This window comes from Branchiostoma belcheri, unplaced genomic scaffold (genome assembly GCF_001625305.1).
Source record: "Branchiostoma belcheri isolate BF01 breed outbred unplaced genomic scaffold, Haploidv18h27 scaffold78, whole genome shotgun sequence".
In the NCBI taxonomy this organism is placed as follows: domain Eukaryota; kingdom Metazoa; phylum Chordata; class Leptocardii; order Amphioxiformes; family Branchiostomatidae; genus Branchiostoma; species Branchiostoma belcheri.
The window spans coordinates 1,216,304-1,232,994 of record NW_017804442.1 but is presented as its reverse complement, the minus strand read 5'-3'; the positions used below and the strand labels follow the sequence as shown (position 1 = coordinate 1,232,994).

Sequence of the window (16,691 nt, the reverse complement as noted above, 5' to 3'; positions counted from 1 at the left end):
CGTTTCCTGTGCATCAATGCTCTAAGGTACTCTGACATACGCTCTCAGACTCAGTGATAAACGCGCACTGCCACACAAACACATAGCGACCATATGAAACAATGACAGAAACGTGCATATTGAAACCACGTATTTCCTTTATTTATTGATGTGTTTAATAAAAGTTGTCAATCCAGCTGTGAGTTTTGCTGCTGGTACAGAAGATAAGAAGAAGTCAGCATGATGAGGTCGTCTGGTCACCACAAGTTTAGCTGTAAAAACATGAACATATTCTAGTCACGTGACAAGCTTCACTGGGTCAGTCTCACTGAGGAAGACCAGAGTGACTGGTCGAAAGCTCTAGGTGAGAGAACTATTTTGTGTTGGACCAAAAGTTTTAACTTTAAACATGTTCTAGTCTCCATCCGACTCCTTTGTAGGCTGAATAAATAGTAGAAATTGGTATAAAAAAGTATAACTGGCTAGGGGAGTTATCTGGCTATAGAGGGTCCCAATTGCCTGTTACATTTTTAAGGCCGATCTCTCCACCATTTATTCAGCCTGCAAAGGAGTCTGGTGGAGACTTGACATATTACAAGAGTCACAAAATAGTCATTGTTCATATTAATACATTAATCTGGATCCAGTTATCACGCTTATCTTGCAAAATGTTATGACATAGATATGTAAAGAAATACGACATGTATTAACACATACACCTGCACCTGGCTACCACAGCTCAATAAATGGAGAAAACTTTTTCATTAATATCAATGCTAAGGTTACATTTCCTAACCGGGTCCCGGCCGGGCTGCTAGTTCCCGTAAGCTGCCCGACCGGGTCCCGGTTTGGGAATGTGACCAAAGCATCGAAGGAGGGCGATACTTACAAAAATACAGTGTTAGGGAAGTCGGTGCCAGTGGCCGGAGTTCCCGTCACCACTGCATTTGTTGGCACGATGGAGTTTTGGATCTCGTTGTAGATGTAGATCATGATGTCAGCCTCCGTACCATACAAGAAACCATCGCCTAATGATTGTGAAAATAAAAACAAGAAGGATTTTGGAAAAACAGCTCGGCGACATTTGCTACCAATTGTTCCAATGGGCATGCAAGAAAATATGCACGTATGAAACTTCGTACCATAGAGGGAACCGTCACCTAATGATTGTGAAAATAAAACAAGAAAGGTGTTGAAAAACAGCTTGGCGACATCTGCTACCAAGTGTTCCAATTGGCATGCAAGAAACTATGCACGTATGAAACTCCGTACCATACAGGGAACCGTCGCCAAATGATTGAAAATAAAAACAAGAAAAGTGTTGAAAAACAGGTCGGCGACGTCTGCTACCAAGTGTCACAGTGGGCAAGTGAGTAAAGTGGCATCTACCAGACTTATCTGGACATAAAGTTATATATGCAGGGCTCACAAAAGTGAAATTTACCGCTAGCGATAAGCGCACACGTTTCGTACAGTGAACGTTTACTTACTATTTTCATCGTAGAAGTCGAACAGTTCCGACAAGGTGGTTCCGGTGAGAATTTCGTTGAAGTCGATGACGTGGTCATGGTTGGTGTCAAGAACGTTGAAGTAGTGATGGTCAATAAACTGCAGGGCGTCGTCAACGGTGAACTGCATGTCACCTGTGAGGAAGTGGGGAGATAGTAGTAAATGGTTTATTGATACACAAGGAACAAATGGGCCTTGCAGCAATAGCTGAATTGCGCCGAAGTTGACAATCATGAAATTCAGTAAAACCAATAAAGAAAGTATATATTATAGTACATGTACATGTATATACAATGTTCAATATTGTCGACGTGGTTAACAACACTACAGATATAACGTGGTTTTTGGAGATCAACACAATTAAAACACAATGAAACACAATTAAAACACAATGGAGATGCTATTAGTTAGAAAGTCTAAGCTTAGCTCCATGACGAAAAGAAAGACTTTGTATGATCTAAATCTGATGAATTGAATGTTGAAGTAAGAAAAAAACATGTTACAAAAATGTATAAAATACTCCTTTTTTATTAGAAAAGAATATCGAAATTCATGATTAGCCCCACTCGATTATCAAAGACAGACTTGTGCTATCCCTTGTTGTTTGGCTAATTAAGATTTATCAGGTTTTATTCTATATTAGGTTTTACTCTATAGTTTTCTAGTATTTTGGTCAATAGTTGTTGCCATACATTGTACCATGTCCAATTGTCATGCAATAAAGTTCTTCATAAGATGTCTAGTGAGAAGTGGGGAGATGCTATTAGTGAGAATCTAAACCTAGCTCCAAGACGAAAAAAAAAAGACTTTTCGGTCGAACACGTCGGCCTTCGTCAGATGATCCACTGTATTTGTCTTACTTACCTTGCACCCTTCCCCTTAGTGCTGTAGTAAGAGATAGAGGACCGACCTAGACTTTACCCAAGTAATCTTTCATGTTGTATATGCATTGTAAAAAGATTATTTTAAACCCCTATGTTGTATAAGATAGATGTTAAGTGTTGGTACCGTTGGTATCCAGAGCGACAAGGGCCTGTTCCAAGGTAAAGGCGTTCAGAACCTCAGGCTTGGAGATATGGGCATCGTTGTTGGTGTCCAGTACCCTCGGGATGACACGGAATCTGCAAAAGACAAAATGAGGACAGAAACATAAATATTGAAACCATCACCCTTCACGGAACCGCGACGGGGGCCGACATTGTCTACGAGATACCTTTGACCCAGTGTTGACGTCACACTTCTAAGAAGCCTCGTGACAAGTCTCACTGGGTTATTCTACTGAGAAGACCAGAGTGACTGGTCGAAAGCTCTAGGTGAGTGATTTTTTTTTTTTTTTTTTGGTGTTGGATCGAAAGTTTGAACTCTTAACATGTAACTACCAACATAGATGGACTTTTATGATAATACTGAAACCACTTATTTCCTTTCAGTAGTGTGTTACAACTTGTCAATCTCTGACTATTTGTGGGGAACAACAATTACCAATTCATTTCAATAATATCCACTAATAGTGACCATTATCCATTTTAAAACATTTGAGAATGTTTTTTAAATGCTTTTATTATACCTTTTATGCCCGGCCTAGCACCGAGTTGGCAATAGACTAATGAGACCTTTGCATAAGCTGATGAACTGACAATTATGAACTGATGAGACCATCCTAAGATATTCATTTGAGTATTCGGACAGGTAAAACCAGGGCCATACTTCATCGTGAGTACCCCCAAATAATGTTAGGGAAGGGGGGGAGGTCGCCCAGGTCAAGGTGGGCAGGCCGCCAGCCCGGCCCGGAACGACTCAACATTGGGAGCCATAACTACTGGTCCGGGCAAGGAGTTCCACTGTGGAATGGTACTTACGGAGCAACAGTGTTAGGATCTGCAGTTGCGGGCGGTGAAGTTACAACGATGGAGTTTTGGATCTCGTTGTAGACGTAGATCATGATGTCAGCCTCCGTACCATACAGGAAACCGTCACCTAGTGATAACACAAACAAGGAAGGTGTTTAAAAAAAAATATCGGCGCTTATAATATGCTAGCGAGTGTTTCGAAGAACATGCGAGAGAACTGTGGGGAAATGCATAAAAGAAATAGATATGCAGTGCTCACAACATGAGGTTTATTAAAATTGATAATTACAGGAAAACATCACCTCTTGATAACATAAAAACAAAGAAGATGTTTAAAAAACAACTTGGCGACATCTGCTACCGACTTTTCCGATGGCCATGCTGGAAACTATGGGAAAATGCAAATACATATACAAATACATGAGATTTTCTAATTGGATAAATACTTTTCATACGTACTGTTTTCATCATAGAAGTCGAACAGTTCCGACAAGGTGGTTCCGGTGAGAATTTCGTTGAAGTCGATGACGTGGTCATGGTTGGTGTCAAGAACGTTGAAGTAGTGATGATCAATAAACTGCAGGGCGTCGTCAACGGTAAACTGTTGGTCTCCTGGGAGGGGTGGGGGATGGAAAACAGGTTTAGTATTGTTCATTAAAATTGGCCACGTGGAAATATATTGGATTGGTTGGGAGAACAGATGTTATGTTACCTGATATGTTATTGTTTTAAATATCGGAGTTATTAACCAAGAATTGGGGTATTAAAACTAGTTTTTTAAGAACTACCGTAGAGTGGAACTCGTTGCCACCAAGTCACTAGAAAGCATTAAACAGCTTCTGCAGTTAGATGTGCAAAGATGGGTGTAACAGATCGTACGTTCTAATATAGCTAGCTGCCGCCGCGTCGCATGCCTGCGAAGCTGGTATGTTACACCGAAAGGTGGTTATACCAGCTGTACAGATACAGATACAGTTACTGGCTCTCATCCTGGTATGAAATACAGTCAATACAAGTTTAAAAAATTGACCTGCTAACATGTATCCAGATAATAAATCCAGATAATACGGATATAAAAAATTATGTTGCATGAGATGTTAAGTGTTGGTACCGTTGGTGTCCAAAGCGATGAGGGCCTGTTCCAGAGTAAAGGCGTTCAGAACCTCCGGCTTGGAGATGTGGGCATCGTTGTTGGTGTCTAGGACTCTCGGGATGACACGGAATCTTAAAGAAAGCAAATATTGACAAAAACATTAATATTGAAACTACTTATTTACTTTCGTTGGTGTGTTACAACTTGTCAATCTGTGACAACTTGAAGTAAAGAATATTTACCAATTCGTTTCAATAATGTATACGGAGAGTGAACATTATTCATTCATCTAAAATGTTTAACATGCTTTTTTATCATACCCTTTATGCCGGGCCTAGCACCAAGTTGGTAAAAGACTCTTGTGACCTTTACATAAGGCGTTACGCCGTGAATGGAAAGATGCTGAGGCTATCCAGATGTATCGATGTTAGGATTCAGAGATGTAAGACATACATGGTCTTGGTCTTGGTCTTGAGGTTGAAGCAACCACCTTCAACAAGTTGAAGATTCTGTTGCTATTTAAATGGTGCGATGCTGGGAAGGAACACCAGTAACCAGACTAACAATAATTTAGATGTTGGCCTTAAACAGTTCTAGGGAGGGGGAGAGGACTGCCTTAGAGGTGAGATCATTCCAGTCCCGGATTGTCCGGGGGAAAAACGATGTTTGCCTGTGGAGCGTTCTAGTTGGTGGGACTTGGTAAGCACAGGGGTGGGAGTGTCTTGTTGTACATAATTACATAGAGTACATACATTTTTAATGGATAAAAAGGCAACTGCCTGTGAGATCCACATCTGAAACCTTATAACTATTGCATTACAATAGATAAGTTACAAAAGTAAGACCAGGGCTATACTTACGGAGCAACAGTGTTAGGATCTGCAGTTGCGGGCGGTGAAGTTACAACGATGGAGTTTTGGATCTCGTTGTAAACGTAGATCATGATGTCTGCCTCCGTACCGTACAAGAAACCATCACCTAGTGATAGAAAATAAAAACAAGGAAGGTGGTTATGAAATAAAGACTGAACTTTAACTTCCAACACCCAAATTTTGTACTAGTATCTAGTGTTGGAATTTAAAGTTCGGTCTTTATTTCATAATGATTTGTACCAACAGAGATGAACTTTCATGCTAAGGACACAAATACATGAGGTTTACCAATAGGGATAAATGCATTTCATACTTACTGTTTTCATCATAGAAGTCGAACAGTTCCGACAAGGTGGTTCCGGTGAGAATTTCGTTGAAGTCGATGACGTGATCATGGTTGGTGTCGAGGACGTTGAAGTAGTGATGATCAATAAACTGCAAGGCGTCGTCGACGGTAAACTGCATGTCACCTGTGGGGAAGTGGAAAAATAAGTTTGTTACTTAAGGCAATGTTGATTTAATTCCATGGTTGGCATCCTCTGGGAACCCCAAAACTGATGTGAGGGTGCGAAAAAAAGGTTTGGCCACGAAAAAATTGCCTTATGAAATCTATGAAATGCTCATGAAGGTTGGACAAATGACATTACGTATGAAATGGCAAATAATAGACTGATTTTCATTTCTTTACATTTTCCTCTTTGCCTTTTGGCATCCTATGACAGTGGCATTAGTATCGTTTTTCAATTTTGTATTGCAATTTATGGCCAGTATTTGCTCAATAGGTTTGTACGACTTACAGATATTTCTTTTTCTGGAAATGGTCGGAAATTCATCCACGTTGGTGGAAATTTCTCTAGTAAATAGGTTCAATATCTCATTGGTGAAAGGTAGAAAGCCACGTTGCATAAGATATCTAGTTTTGGTACCGTTTGTGTCCAAAGCGACAAGGGCCTGCTCCAGAGTGAAGGCGTTCATAACCTCCGGCTTGGAGATATGGGCGTCGTTGTTGGCGTCCAACTCGTGATGATTCCGGAAGTTTCCGTGGTGGATTCCCTGAGCGACCATGAGGTCATACACGTACACAACCTTGTCCGCCTCCGCGCCCTCAAGGAACCCGTCTCCTGTAGAAGTAATAATGATTGTAAACTTTAGAAACCTTCATTGTGCCTCCTTGCCCTTTTGGGATGAGTACATAAAAACATTTAGCATCAGGCCTCTTATCATTATTTCAAAAATGAATTCTACAATTTATTACACTATTCCATAGGTTCAATATCTTTCTTCTTGGTACTTTGCTTTTCTGTGTGACAAGCTCTCTACTGTAGTGTCTTGCACAACTCTGTGTCTCCCAAGGGCTACGGAAATAGAGATGGGCACCACCTTTAGCTCTGCATAAGAGCACGGGAGACCTTCCTTCTTCTTCTTCTTCTTCTTCTTCTTGTCAGCCAGGCAAGCCCTGGCTAGTTGGGCTGCCATGGCAGTGAGGGTTGAACAGTCAAACCAATCAATAACATACATTTTTGGTGTGTAAGCAATAATTTCATACTGTACATATCAATAGCATAACGGTTACCGTTGGTGTCGAACCAGTCGAACATGCCGTCCAGGGTGATGGCGTGGTGCACCTCGCCGAAGCTGAGGTGGTCGTCCCCGTTGGTGTTCCACTGCGCGTACAGAGTAGAGTCGCCGAAGAAGTCGGTGGTCTCCTGCTCGGTAAAGCCGTGGTCGCCTGGGTATAGTAGGGCAAGTGAGAAAGCGTCAGAAGAAAAATAGTCATCACTTGGAAACTGTGCTCACAAAACCGCATAAAATAACTCATTCGTGAATACTTTCATCAGGTTTGTAAAACACTAAGTGAAGAGACTCTTTTTACACAACCAAGTCTTTTATTCAGCCGGCGTTTTGGTGACCGTCTGTCACCTTTCTCAGGACAATTCTGACTGGTTCACATCGCATTGCAGCACAGGTGTCGCTGCTACAGATGCATTCCCAACCAGTCAGTGAAAACATGTGAACCGGTCAGAATTGCCCTGAGGAAGGTGGCATGCAGACGGTCACCAAAACGTCGGCTGAATAAAAGACTTGGTTGTGTAAAAAGAGTCTCTTTACTCTGAGGTTTTTTATAAACTCCAGAGTCTGTACCATCAGCTGCGTCCAGCGCGACGAGGGCGTTCTGCAGATAGATAGATAGATAGATAGATAGATAGAGAGACAGAGAGAGAGAGAGAGAGGGAGAGAGAGAGAGAATTAATAAAATTCAAAGTCTGTACCGTCAACTGCGTCCAGGGCGACGAGTGCGTTCTGCAGAGTCATGACGTTATGGACCTCGGGCCGGGAGATGAGACCGTCTCCGTCGGCGTCGATGCCTGTTGCCTGCCTGCGGTTGTGACCGTGACCGTGAACCGCGTTCCACAGAAACTGGAACCCGTCCGCCTCTGAACCAGTCAGGACACCGTCATCTAGCGATAGAAATGTTAGAGAGGTTAGGAGTTGGGTTGTAGGAGTTGGGTTGGCTGGTGCAGCATATTATTTCAAACACATTAGTAATGGGTATGATTTTGGAAACGGAGTAATTTTTGCTTATAAACCAACTTTTCACCTCTGGTCTCTCAGTCACTGACGAAAGCTAGTGGATACTAGCTGAAACGTCTGACCGTTTCCAAAATCATATCCAGCTGCTTGAGTAACTGCTTTTTGGCATATCGAATAACCTGGATGTCTAACCTTCATCGACGTACGTTAGTAATGGTTGCTCCCATGTTACCGAAAACCTCACCAACCTTAATGCTTCAAGCAAATGTTGGACGTGGATTTGGGGTAAAAAAAACACAACAATATTTTTGAGAAACTGGTAAAAAGCAACTGTATTCACCTGCATATTTCTCCTACACCTACATTGTTTTGAAAATTTAAGGCAAAAAAGAAGAGACACTGTCCTTTTTCTGTGCCCGGTGGCAGACTATGTAGCATCTTTTTTAAACACTACCCAGAACCAGCCTTGGCTGGAGAGTGTTGGCCATCACAGTTACATGTTACAGATCTGACAAGGCCCTAAAAGTCAATTGATGCTGAAACTTACTGTCGTGATCGTGAATGTTGAAAAGCTGGTTAAGCGTCATTCCGGCGGAGATTTCGTCGATGCTGAGTTCGTGGTCATGGTTGGTGTCGAGGCTGTTGAAGTAATGATGGTCCAGAAACTGCAGAGCCTGTGTCTGGGTCAGACTTCCGTCACCTAACAATGAAGGAAAAACATAGTCTGGTGAGGTCGTGTGGCGTAGCGACAGTGCTCGACTCAGAACCAAGAGGTAGCGGTTTCGAGTCCTGACATGCCACCGATCTTGTGCCCTTGGGAAAGGCACTTTACACGACTTTTTCCACTTCGCTCAGGTGAAAATGAGTATTGTATTGTCCCCTGTGTTGGTGGCGGCATTAATGTAAATTAAAAAACACTTGAGTGTGCCGTCAACACGTCTTGTGATTACATGTTGGAATATAAAACAAATATTGAGTGGCAAAGAAAAAAGATTGTGTACCGTCGCTGTCAATGGCATGGAGGGCCTGGTTGAAATGGATGCCCTGAGTAGCCTCCTGTTGGGTCACTTGGCCGTCACCGTTGGCGTCCAACTCGTGATGCATTCGGTTGTTTCCGTGTCCGTGGATGGAGTCCCAGATGTACTGCATCTGGTCCACCTCTGTACCGGTCAGGAAACCGTCATCTAGTGAATGAATGAATGAATGAATGAATGAATGAATGAATGAATGAATGAATGAATGAATGAATGAATGAATGAATGAATGAATGAATGAATGAATGAATGAATGAATGAATGAAACGGCTGAATTGCAGGTTCCATTACACATTTTTTAAAACTATCATTCATTTATGATATAATATAAAATAAATCAGTTACCTGTTTAAAAGCACTTCGATTGTATCATGGCTTAAAATTTCGTGTGTCAGTTACAGATGGGTAAAAATGATTAAAATAATTAATATATAATGCACATAAGTAATTTACAATCAGTACGACTCACAGGGCTTAACGTTAACTCATTCCTCACATAAATAACAAAGCATATCCATCTAGTGATGGAAACGGTAAAAGTTACAAGAGTGGCATTTTAGAAAATAACGCAACGATACCATGTAATCTGTCACCAGGCACAGTAAAAGGACAAACGCAATATTAGTTTTTTTTTTCTTTTGAACACAATGCAATAGGTGACTACAGCTGTTTTGCAACTCACGTTTTGCAACAATTTAACTGGTTTTATTACCAAATCCACTGTCTGCACATTTGATGATAGCTAGCTGACAGGTCTATGACGCTTTTAGTAGCCAGGGAGGGACGGAGTAACCATTGCTCATATTAATACACAACATGCTACAGCAGCCAACTCTGAATTTTCCTAAAAGATCTGAATTCGAAGTAGGAAAGTCTTCTTCTTCTTAGATTTGATCAGAAAAGGAGCTATAATCGAGGACCGCTTTTAGTCTGCTCTTAACCCAGTGCCAATCCGTGGCCGGAAGATGCTGGCGAGCAAAGTTCCTGGACAACTGATGCAAGTGTAACAGGGGCTTAAAGGCTAATTACAATATATCAAAGAAGCCACGTGACAAGCCTCACTGGGTCAGTCTACTGAGGAAGACCAGAGTGACTGGTCGAAAGCTTTAGGTGAGAGAACTTTTTTTGTTGGGCCAAAAGGTTTTACCTTAAACATGTAACTACCAACACAGATAAACTTTTAAGAGAGAATCATAAACAACATACTATTAAACATCTGTACATTCCACACATTGGTTTCTTTTTATTGCTAATTTATTATTTGCGTTGGCGTTGATAGAAGTTTTAGATACTTGAGTGCGCTACCACTTTGTGTTGTACTCTGTTAAAGGTGTGTGAACAATAAAAAAAGGCCAGTAGATGCAGTTGGCATTGGAACGTACCGTTTTGGTCATAGAAGTTGAAAAGATCTTGAACGGTCAGGCCGGTTCTGATTTCGTCGAAGCTCAGCTGATGGTCATGGTTGGTGTCGAGCACGGCGAACATGTGATGGTCCATAAACTGCAGGGCCTGTGTCTGGGTGAACATCCCGTCACCTACACATGGAGTAACAAGGATGGCTGGTGGTTATGGGGCTGTTAGTTTAAAGGCATCCAATGTGATTTCAGAGCAGCAGAACTGGAAATATTACGAATAAGGCCATCTTTATGATATTGACACATACTGCTTTACATTAGCACACGAGTCAGTATTTCATACTTCGGGCTTTGAAAGTGCAGAAACAAGTCCCAAGATGAGTACTTTATTTTTTGGGTGGTACCTTAAAAATCAGCCCAAGGGCATTTTTGCTCTATGAGGGTCAATGTACATTGGGATAGTGTGGTTTGTAGATAGGTGACTAGAGTATTGACTTTGAAAAATCGAGGTTCCAAGCCATAAACTGCATTGGAAGCCTTTAAAACTCTTACGGTTATGGGTTCAAATCCCTTCCAGATACTACTGTTGGACCCTTGGCTGGTGGTTAAGGGGTTGTTAGTTTAAAACTCTAAAGATTCTGGGTTCAAATCACTAGTGTTATCTTTTTTTATTATTTTTTTAGACTCTGGTAATCTCTAGTGATAAAAAATCTTCACTATAGTTTAAAAGAGTAAAACTTGCATGAGGACTATTGTCATTGTCAATGTTGGAAATCTGATTGCAACGTTTTATCACTCAGGTGTCAGATCATGGAGCTAGAAAAGGTTGAACAGCTCAAAAAATTATGAATCTTGCAAGGGTCCACAAAAAAGGCGGCTAGGGTCGGCATTTTAGGGTCTTTCGGGAAACAGGAGACAACATTTTTTACTAGGCCTAAGCAAATAAAAGTGATTTGGTACCGTTGGAGTCCAAAGCGTTAATGGCCTGCTCAACATCAATGCCGTTCATCGCCTCCAGAAGGCTAACTTGACCGTCTTGGTCGGCGTCCAAATGATGATGACTCCGGAAGTTTCCGTGGTGGATTCCCTGAGCGACCATGAGATCGTAGACGTACACAACCTTGTCAGCCTCCGTGCCTTCAAGGAACCCGTCTCCTGCAGAAAAGACCCATCATAAATAACATGTAAACATTTATTACCTTCTCCAAGAAGGTTATGTCTTCCATAGCGTTTGTGTGTGCGTGTGTGTTCCTGTCTTTTTGTTTGTTTGCTGGCTTGTTTGTTTGTGAACAGCATAACTCAAGAAGCTTTCTATGCATTTTCATTAAACATGGTAGGTGGGTAGGTCTAGATGTGGCTTACACAAAAAACATTTGGGCCCCCTGGTGGCTTTTGTTGGTACTACAGCAGAACAGGTTTTGCTATATCATATTTGGACATACTATGGTTATTTTGGATGGCTCTTGGGCTAGGGGAGAAGTCACATGAGTTTGATATGACATATGCAATTGTACATCCAATTGTGCATCCAATTGTATACCCATTCTGACTACGTAAAAACATAGTTCTCGTGCAAGCAAAGTCGTAAAAATGAAGTAGACATCAATCATGAAGAAGTTACCGTTGGTGTCGAACCAGTCGAACATGCCGTCCAGCGTGATGGCGTGGTGCACTTCGCCGAAGCTGAGGTGGTCGTCCCCGTTGGTGTTCCACTGCGCGTACAGAGAAGAGTCGCCGAAGAAGTCGGTGGTCTCCTGCTCGGTAAAGCCGTGGTCGCCTGGGAAGGGGAAGCGAGATCTATTGATATAGATCTATCTAGAGAGATCTACCTATCTTTCTCTCTCTCCCTCTCTTCTCTCTCTTTCTCTCTCCAAACACACACACACACACACACACACACACACACACACACACACACACACACACACACACACACACAAAGCAAACAGAGAGAGAGAGAGAATTGATTAAGTCCAAAGCTCATACCATCAGCGGCATCCAGCGCGACGAGTGCGTTCTGCAGAGAGATAGATAGATAGATAGATAGATAGATAGATAGATAGATAGATAGATAGATAGATAGAGAGACAGACAGACAGTGAGAATGAGAGAGACAGAGATAGAGACAGAGAGAGAGAATTAATAAAATCCAAAGTCTGTACCGTCCACGGCGTCCAACGCGACGAGTGCGTTCTGCAGGGTCATGACGTTATGGACCTCGGGCCGGGAGATGAGACCGTCACCGTCGGCGTCGATGGCCGACATCTGCCTGTGTGTAGAACATAGTGATGCGTATGAATGTTTGCAATAGGTATTCGTATTTCCCACGAACTGTTAGAGACTGGAACGAGCTTCCGCAGGCCCTACCAGAAATACCAGAGGCCGACAAGTCTAAGGAAGCTGTTCTGCTACACTTGAGGAGTACTAGTATTTAGAGCGCTGCGCACTCCCCCCCTCCCCTGCGTGTTTGACCCCAACCGAGGGATGTTACGCAGTACAGTATCAAGATCAAGATCAATGTAGAGCTAGACTACAAGGCATATGGCAAAGAACAAGCATAGAATACACAGATGGTTATAAACTCCTAGGACATCCCCTGCCTGAGTTTGGGTTCCCAGGGGGATCAAGGTAAAATTAGGTAGAAGCTTTAGACTTTTTAGGCGCCGAAACTACATTTTTATGAATTCGTAAACTATCATACTAGTATTTAATACAGGGACATTGCACTCTATACATATTGATTGCACTGTTTCATGTACCATATTACTAGTTACAGCATAAGAGCACAGTCCCATGGATTTTCCCAATCAATTAAAACAGTATTTGGGCAGATTGTACAGTTTTCCCAGCCTGAATTTCAGCTGATGGACTTCCCTTTCCTTGTGGCTAACACCTATCCCAAGAGTCTCTAGCTACTGTAACTTTCTACGCACTACTTTCTGGCGACGACCGAATTCGACCCAAGGACATTGAACAGTGTGCTGAGGTAAGCTCTACGAATACCTATGTTGTATACTTAATCAATAATGACAAAGGCTAAAGGGAAAAGTTCAGCACGTACCTCTTCAATGGCGAAGCAGTTGCCAAGGCAACGAAAAACAGAAGGAAGGGAGCCATGGTTGGTTGTTGAAGTTACGGAAAACTGAAAAAATACGTGATATGACGTCATTGGTAGGTAGATGGCAAATATAATATATTTGCTCTGATATATTTGATTTAAAAGGAGAATTATGAAAATCTAATAGCTATTTTTGTTTCGTCGAATTTCTGGAACGACGATATATATTTGAGATGAACAAGAAAGAAAATAAAAATTCTGAGGTAAGAAAATGTATATATACCTAGAAATTAAACTACTACCTACTAACCCTTAGCCCTAAGCAAATGGCCAACATAGCGCTGTCATTGCTATAGGTAATTGTAAGGGCAAAAAACGGAACAAAGATTCTGCAGTCCCAAGTCGAATTTTAGCGTCGTTCAAACGAAGCAGAAAATGAACTAAATTTTGAAGTAGGTTACAAATGTTCTGGTACACTGGTCGTCCGCTTGGTCCACAGCAGAAAGTAGCAACAAATCGGATTGACCGAGAACAAGTAATAAAAAAAGGCGCATAGACTTACCAAGTCTCGACAATCTTGAATCTTGGGCTGTAGGAAGCAACGAATCCAGAAACCTGCAGTCCTAATATACCAAACCCGTGAGAAGCTAGACAGGTTTTAATCACGAAAATCATATTTTTTGTCAATATGAACATCTAAATATAATCCCATTTGCGTTATGTAAGCAACATTTCTACCAGAATAGCTCGGGAAGGGAAGGGGAGGGGTGAGGGTCGGGGACGGCAGGTGGCGTCCGGACTAATATTTGCTCAACGGCGACGCGACCGGTCACATAGACGGCCTTCAACGTGTTTTTTTTTATTTATTTTTCTATTACATCAATTCTTGACCAAACATGGTGACGACACACTGGGTTTTAAACTTATTTTATGCCTCCACCTTGGACAAATACATGGTAGGGCAATACTAGTACTCTATCCGTGAATAGTTTCATCAGGTTGTTAAGACACTGAGTAAAGAGACTCTTTTTACACAACTCTTTTATTCATCCGACGTTTCGGTGACTGCCTGTCACCTTCATCAGGGCAACTCTGACTGGTTCATATTGCATTGCAGCATTGTACATACATTTCCCTGTAATCACGCGTATGTGTAGATATGTAAATATTGTACATTTGGGAAAGCATCTGTAGCAGCGACACCTGTGCAGCGACGTCGGCTGAATAAAAGACTTCGTTGTGTAAGAAGAGTCTCTTTATCGGCGCAAAAGCACACCCAGTTGCTTGAGTAACTCTTTTTTGGCATGAAGGACAAAATGTTTGAATTGGCAACGGATTAATCATCGTTACGCCTCGGAGCGACGCCAAAAATATTTCCCCGCCTACGCGTCCAAGATAACCTTTGCCCACATATGTTAGAATTCACATGGCGCTTACACAACCGTTACAAATAGTATTACGCGCGTGGTGACCGAGAGAACCAAGGTGGGGATATATACGTGTCTTGGTCGTACGTGCATTTTGAGTCGTTACGGGGTAACGTGTTGTCCCCCTAACCATGCAATGCAGTATCAAATTGACCAGGCAGCGTCCAAGACACCCCAGTATTGAAAGGATAATGGTTAAGGGTAGCCAAATTTGAATATAGACTCCTCCTTGCCACAGAGAATCTGCTAGGAGAATAGTTTTCTCTTCTTTGAGCCCTACACACTAAAATATTATTTGAGAGGGTCAGATGATTTCATGATGTTCAAAATCGCTTAGCTCACAAGTCACAGTATTTGAAGATGTGTACAGTCTCTTTAGGTGTACGTAGTGTAGAACAGTGTCTGAGGAATATTTAAGAAATAAAAGTTTGGTTTTCAGTTAGACCCTAATATTTTGAAGACAAGCACCTTGTTGTAAAATAATAATTCATGCACATTTTTGTGACGTCAGAATGACGTCATCACCAGTTAATTGTCCACGCTAATCCCATGAAAAAAAGCTTTTTTGAGCCATCGTTCAGTTTTCTATCTTTAATATTTGGCACAATTGCAAAAGGAAAGCAAAGAGGAACGCAACCTTTTTGTTCCACGTACGGTCAAATATGTATGAATATAACATGATACATGAATCAACCACTGAAGGACTTGGTCACTTTAGACTTGATGTTTAATGCTTCTGTCAATGATAAAAATAATTTCAAGAACCATGAAGGCCAGGTGTTCACTACTGGTGATCACTAGTTATTGATTCGCCTGTATATCAATGGCTAGGTGGCCCCTATATATATGTTGAGGTGGTAACTAGTATAGTTGAGAAAGACAAAAACAGTTTTAAAAAGCAGAAAAAAAATTGAAATCGTTGAAGAATTTTATTCAGATTCTGTTGATTTGATTTCATTTTAATGTCAGTCCTCATTTTCGCCTTGCTGTCGCCTCTAGTGAATCTGCAGTCTGGTCACCACAGTACAGGGCCCAGCTGTTGGAAAAAGGACAATAATGTCAGTAGAATTAGGGCTCCAAATAAACATCAGCAGTCTGCAAATGAAGATTGCAGGAAAAATAAAAATAAAAAAACTTTGCAATTTAAGCTAAAAGTATTCTAAGCTTAGCCTCTACCAGGCTTGAGGAGGCGGCTGGAAAGAGTAGAAATCGGCCAAAATAGAGAGATAAGCATGCCAAGGGAGTTTGGCCGTTGAGAGAACAGTTCGCCGCGAACTGTGGGGCGGCGAACTGTTCTCTCAACGGCCAAACTCCCTTGGCATGCTTATCTCTCTATTTTGGCCGATTTCTACTCTTTCCAGCCGCTTCCTCAAGCCTGGTAGAGGCTATTCTAAGCTAACTATTACTAATTTTAACCCTTTAGCAGCATAGAAAATCCTGGCTATTTAAAAAAAAATAATAGATCTTACGAGTAGGGTCATTGTAGTTGTACTTGGCTGACATTTGTATTTTCAGATGTAAGATCCAGAAGGTAGCCACGCTGGGTGTTTTATGCACACAAGTCATAGATATCAAAACAAGGAATCAAGATTGTAATATCACCTTAGCCAGTGACGGGACCTCAAGCCTGGATGATGTTCCACACCGTGTAGAGTGGAGCCGATTCATCTGCTTCTAGGTAGTTACTACCTGTGAACAGTTTAATACCAGAGGTACATTAAGAGAGAAAATTGATCTTTTTTTTTTAACAATTCTCTTTTGTTTTACTTTTTTCTTATACATGTTTAACATATATCCCAGTTTAATGAATAATAAGGTGCTGAACATCATATTGGTGTCTGTTTTTGTATTTGAAGAGCTTTTACTGTTACAGTAGCTTAATTCAGGTTTTCTCTTCTTTGGGCCATGAAAGCTCAATAGAGAGAGAGAGAGAGAGAGAGAGAGAGAGAGAGAGAGAGAGAGAGAGAGAGTAGTAGTAGTAC

At 41.5% G+C, this 16,691-nt stretch overlaps 2 protein-coding genes across 6 annotated transcripts in view; both read right to left on the bottom strand.

Moving 5' to 3' along the window:
• Positions 1 to 122: 122 nt before the first annotated feature.
• On the bottom strand, positions 123 to 13,932 carry LOC109485733. 5 transcript variants are annotated; one of them, XM_019789402.1, is made up of 21 exons: positions 13,845 to 13,928; positions 13,745 to 13,750; positions 13,286 to 13,360; positions 12,387 to 12,493; positions 11,846 to 12,001; positions 11,185 to 11,379; positions 10,252 to 10,404; positions 8,837 to 9,019; positions 8,383 to 8,535; positions 7,574 to 7,762; positions 6,877 to 7,032; positions 6,230 to 6,424; positions 5,621 to 5,773; positions 5,292 to 5,409; positions 4,450 to 4,562; positions 3,798 to 3,950; positions 3,348 to 3,465; positions 2,497 to 2,609; positions 1,470 to 1,622; positions 869 to 1,007; positions 123 to 251 (listed from the first exon to the last, which is right to left on the bottom strand). In XM_019789402.1, exons 3-21 carry the CDS (start codon positions 13,339 to 13,341, stop codon positions 248 to 250), a joined length of 2,607 nt encoding a protein of 868 aa, XP_019644961.1. In that variant the 5' UTR covers positions 13,342 to 13,360; positions 13,745 to 13,750; positions 13,845 to 13,928; the 3' UTR covers positions 123 to 247. The 5 variants fall into 5 exon arrangements, with proteins under 5 accessions (XP_019644961.1, XP_019644962.1, XP_019644964.1 ...); XM_019789403.1 differs by having other exon boundaries at positions 13,286 to 13,357; positions 13,845 to 13,883; XM_019789405.1 differs by lacking the exons at positions 4,450 to 4,562; positions 5,292 to 5,409 and having other exon boundaries at positions 3,798 to 3,939; positions 5,763 to 5,773; positions 13,845 to 13,931.
• Positions 13,933 to 15,653: 1,721 nt separating this feature from the next.
• LOC109485774 overlaps positions 15,654 to 16,691 on the bottom strand; it is a 5,744-nt gene continuing 4,706 nt past the window's right edge. Inside the window, exons 7-8 of the mRNA XM_019789458.1 lie at positions 16,312 to 16,398; positions 15,654 to 15,745 (exon numbers count right to left, since the gene is read on the bottom strand). Coding sequence (XP_019645017.1) covers positions 16,331 to 16,398 — 68 coding nt within the window. The 3' untranslated portion in view covers positions 15,654 to 15,745; positions 16,312 to 16,330. The remainder of the gene's footprint in view (positions 15,746 to 16,311; positions 16,399 to 16,691) is intronic.

Bases quoted from the DNA above. Each gene is read 5' to 3' on its own strand.
- LOC109485733 (XM_019789402.1), bottom strand. From the start codon at position 13,341: ATGGCTCCCTTCCTTCTGTTTTTCGTTGCCTTGGCAACTGCTTCGCCA. The intron at 11,380-11,845 runs GTAACTTCTTCA...TCTTTTCTGCAG, and splicing joins CGACTGGTTCGACACCAACG to GAGACGGGTTCCTTGAAGGC. The intron at 8,536-8,836 runs GTACACAATCTT...CTTCATTGTTAG, and splicing joins CCATGCCATTGACAGCGACG to GTGACGGAAGTCTGACCCAG.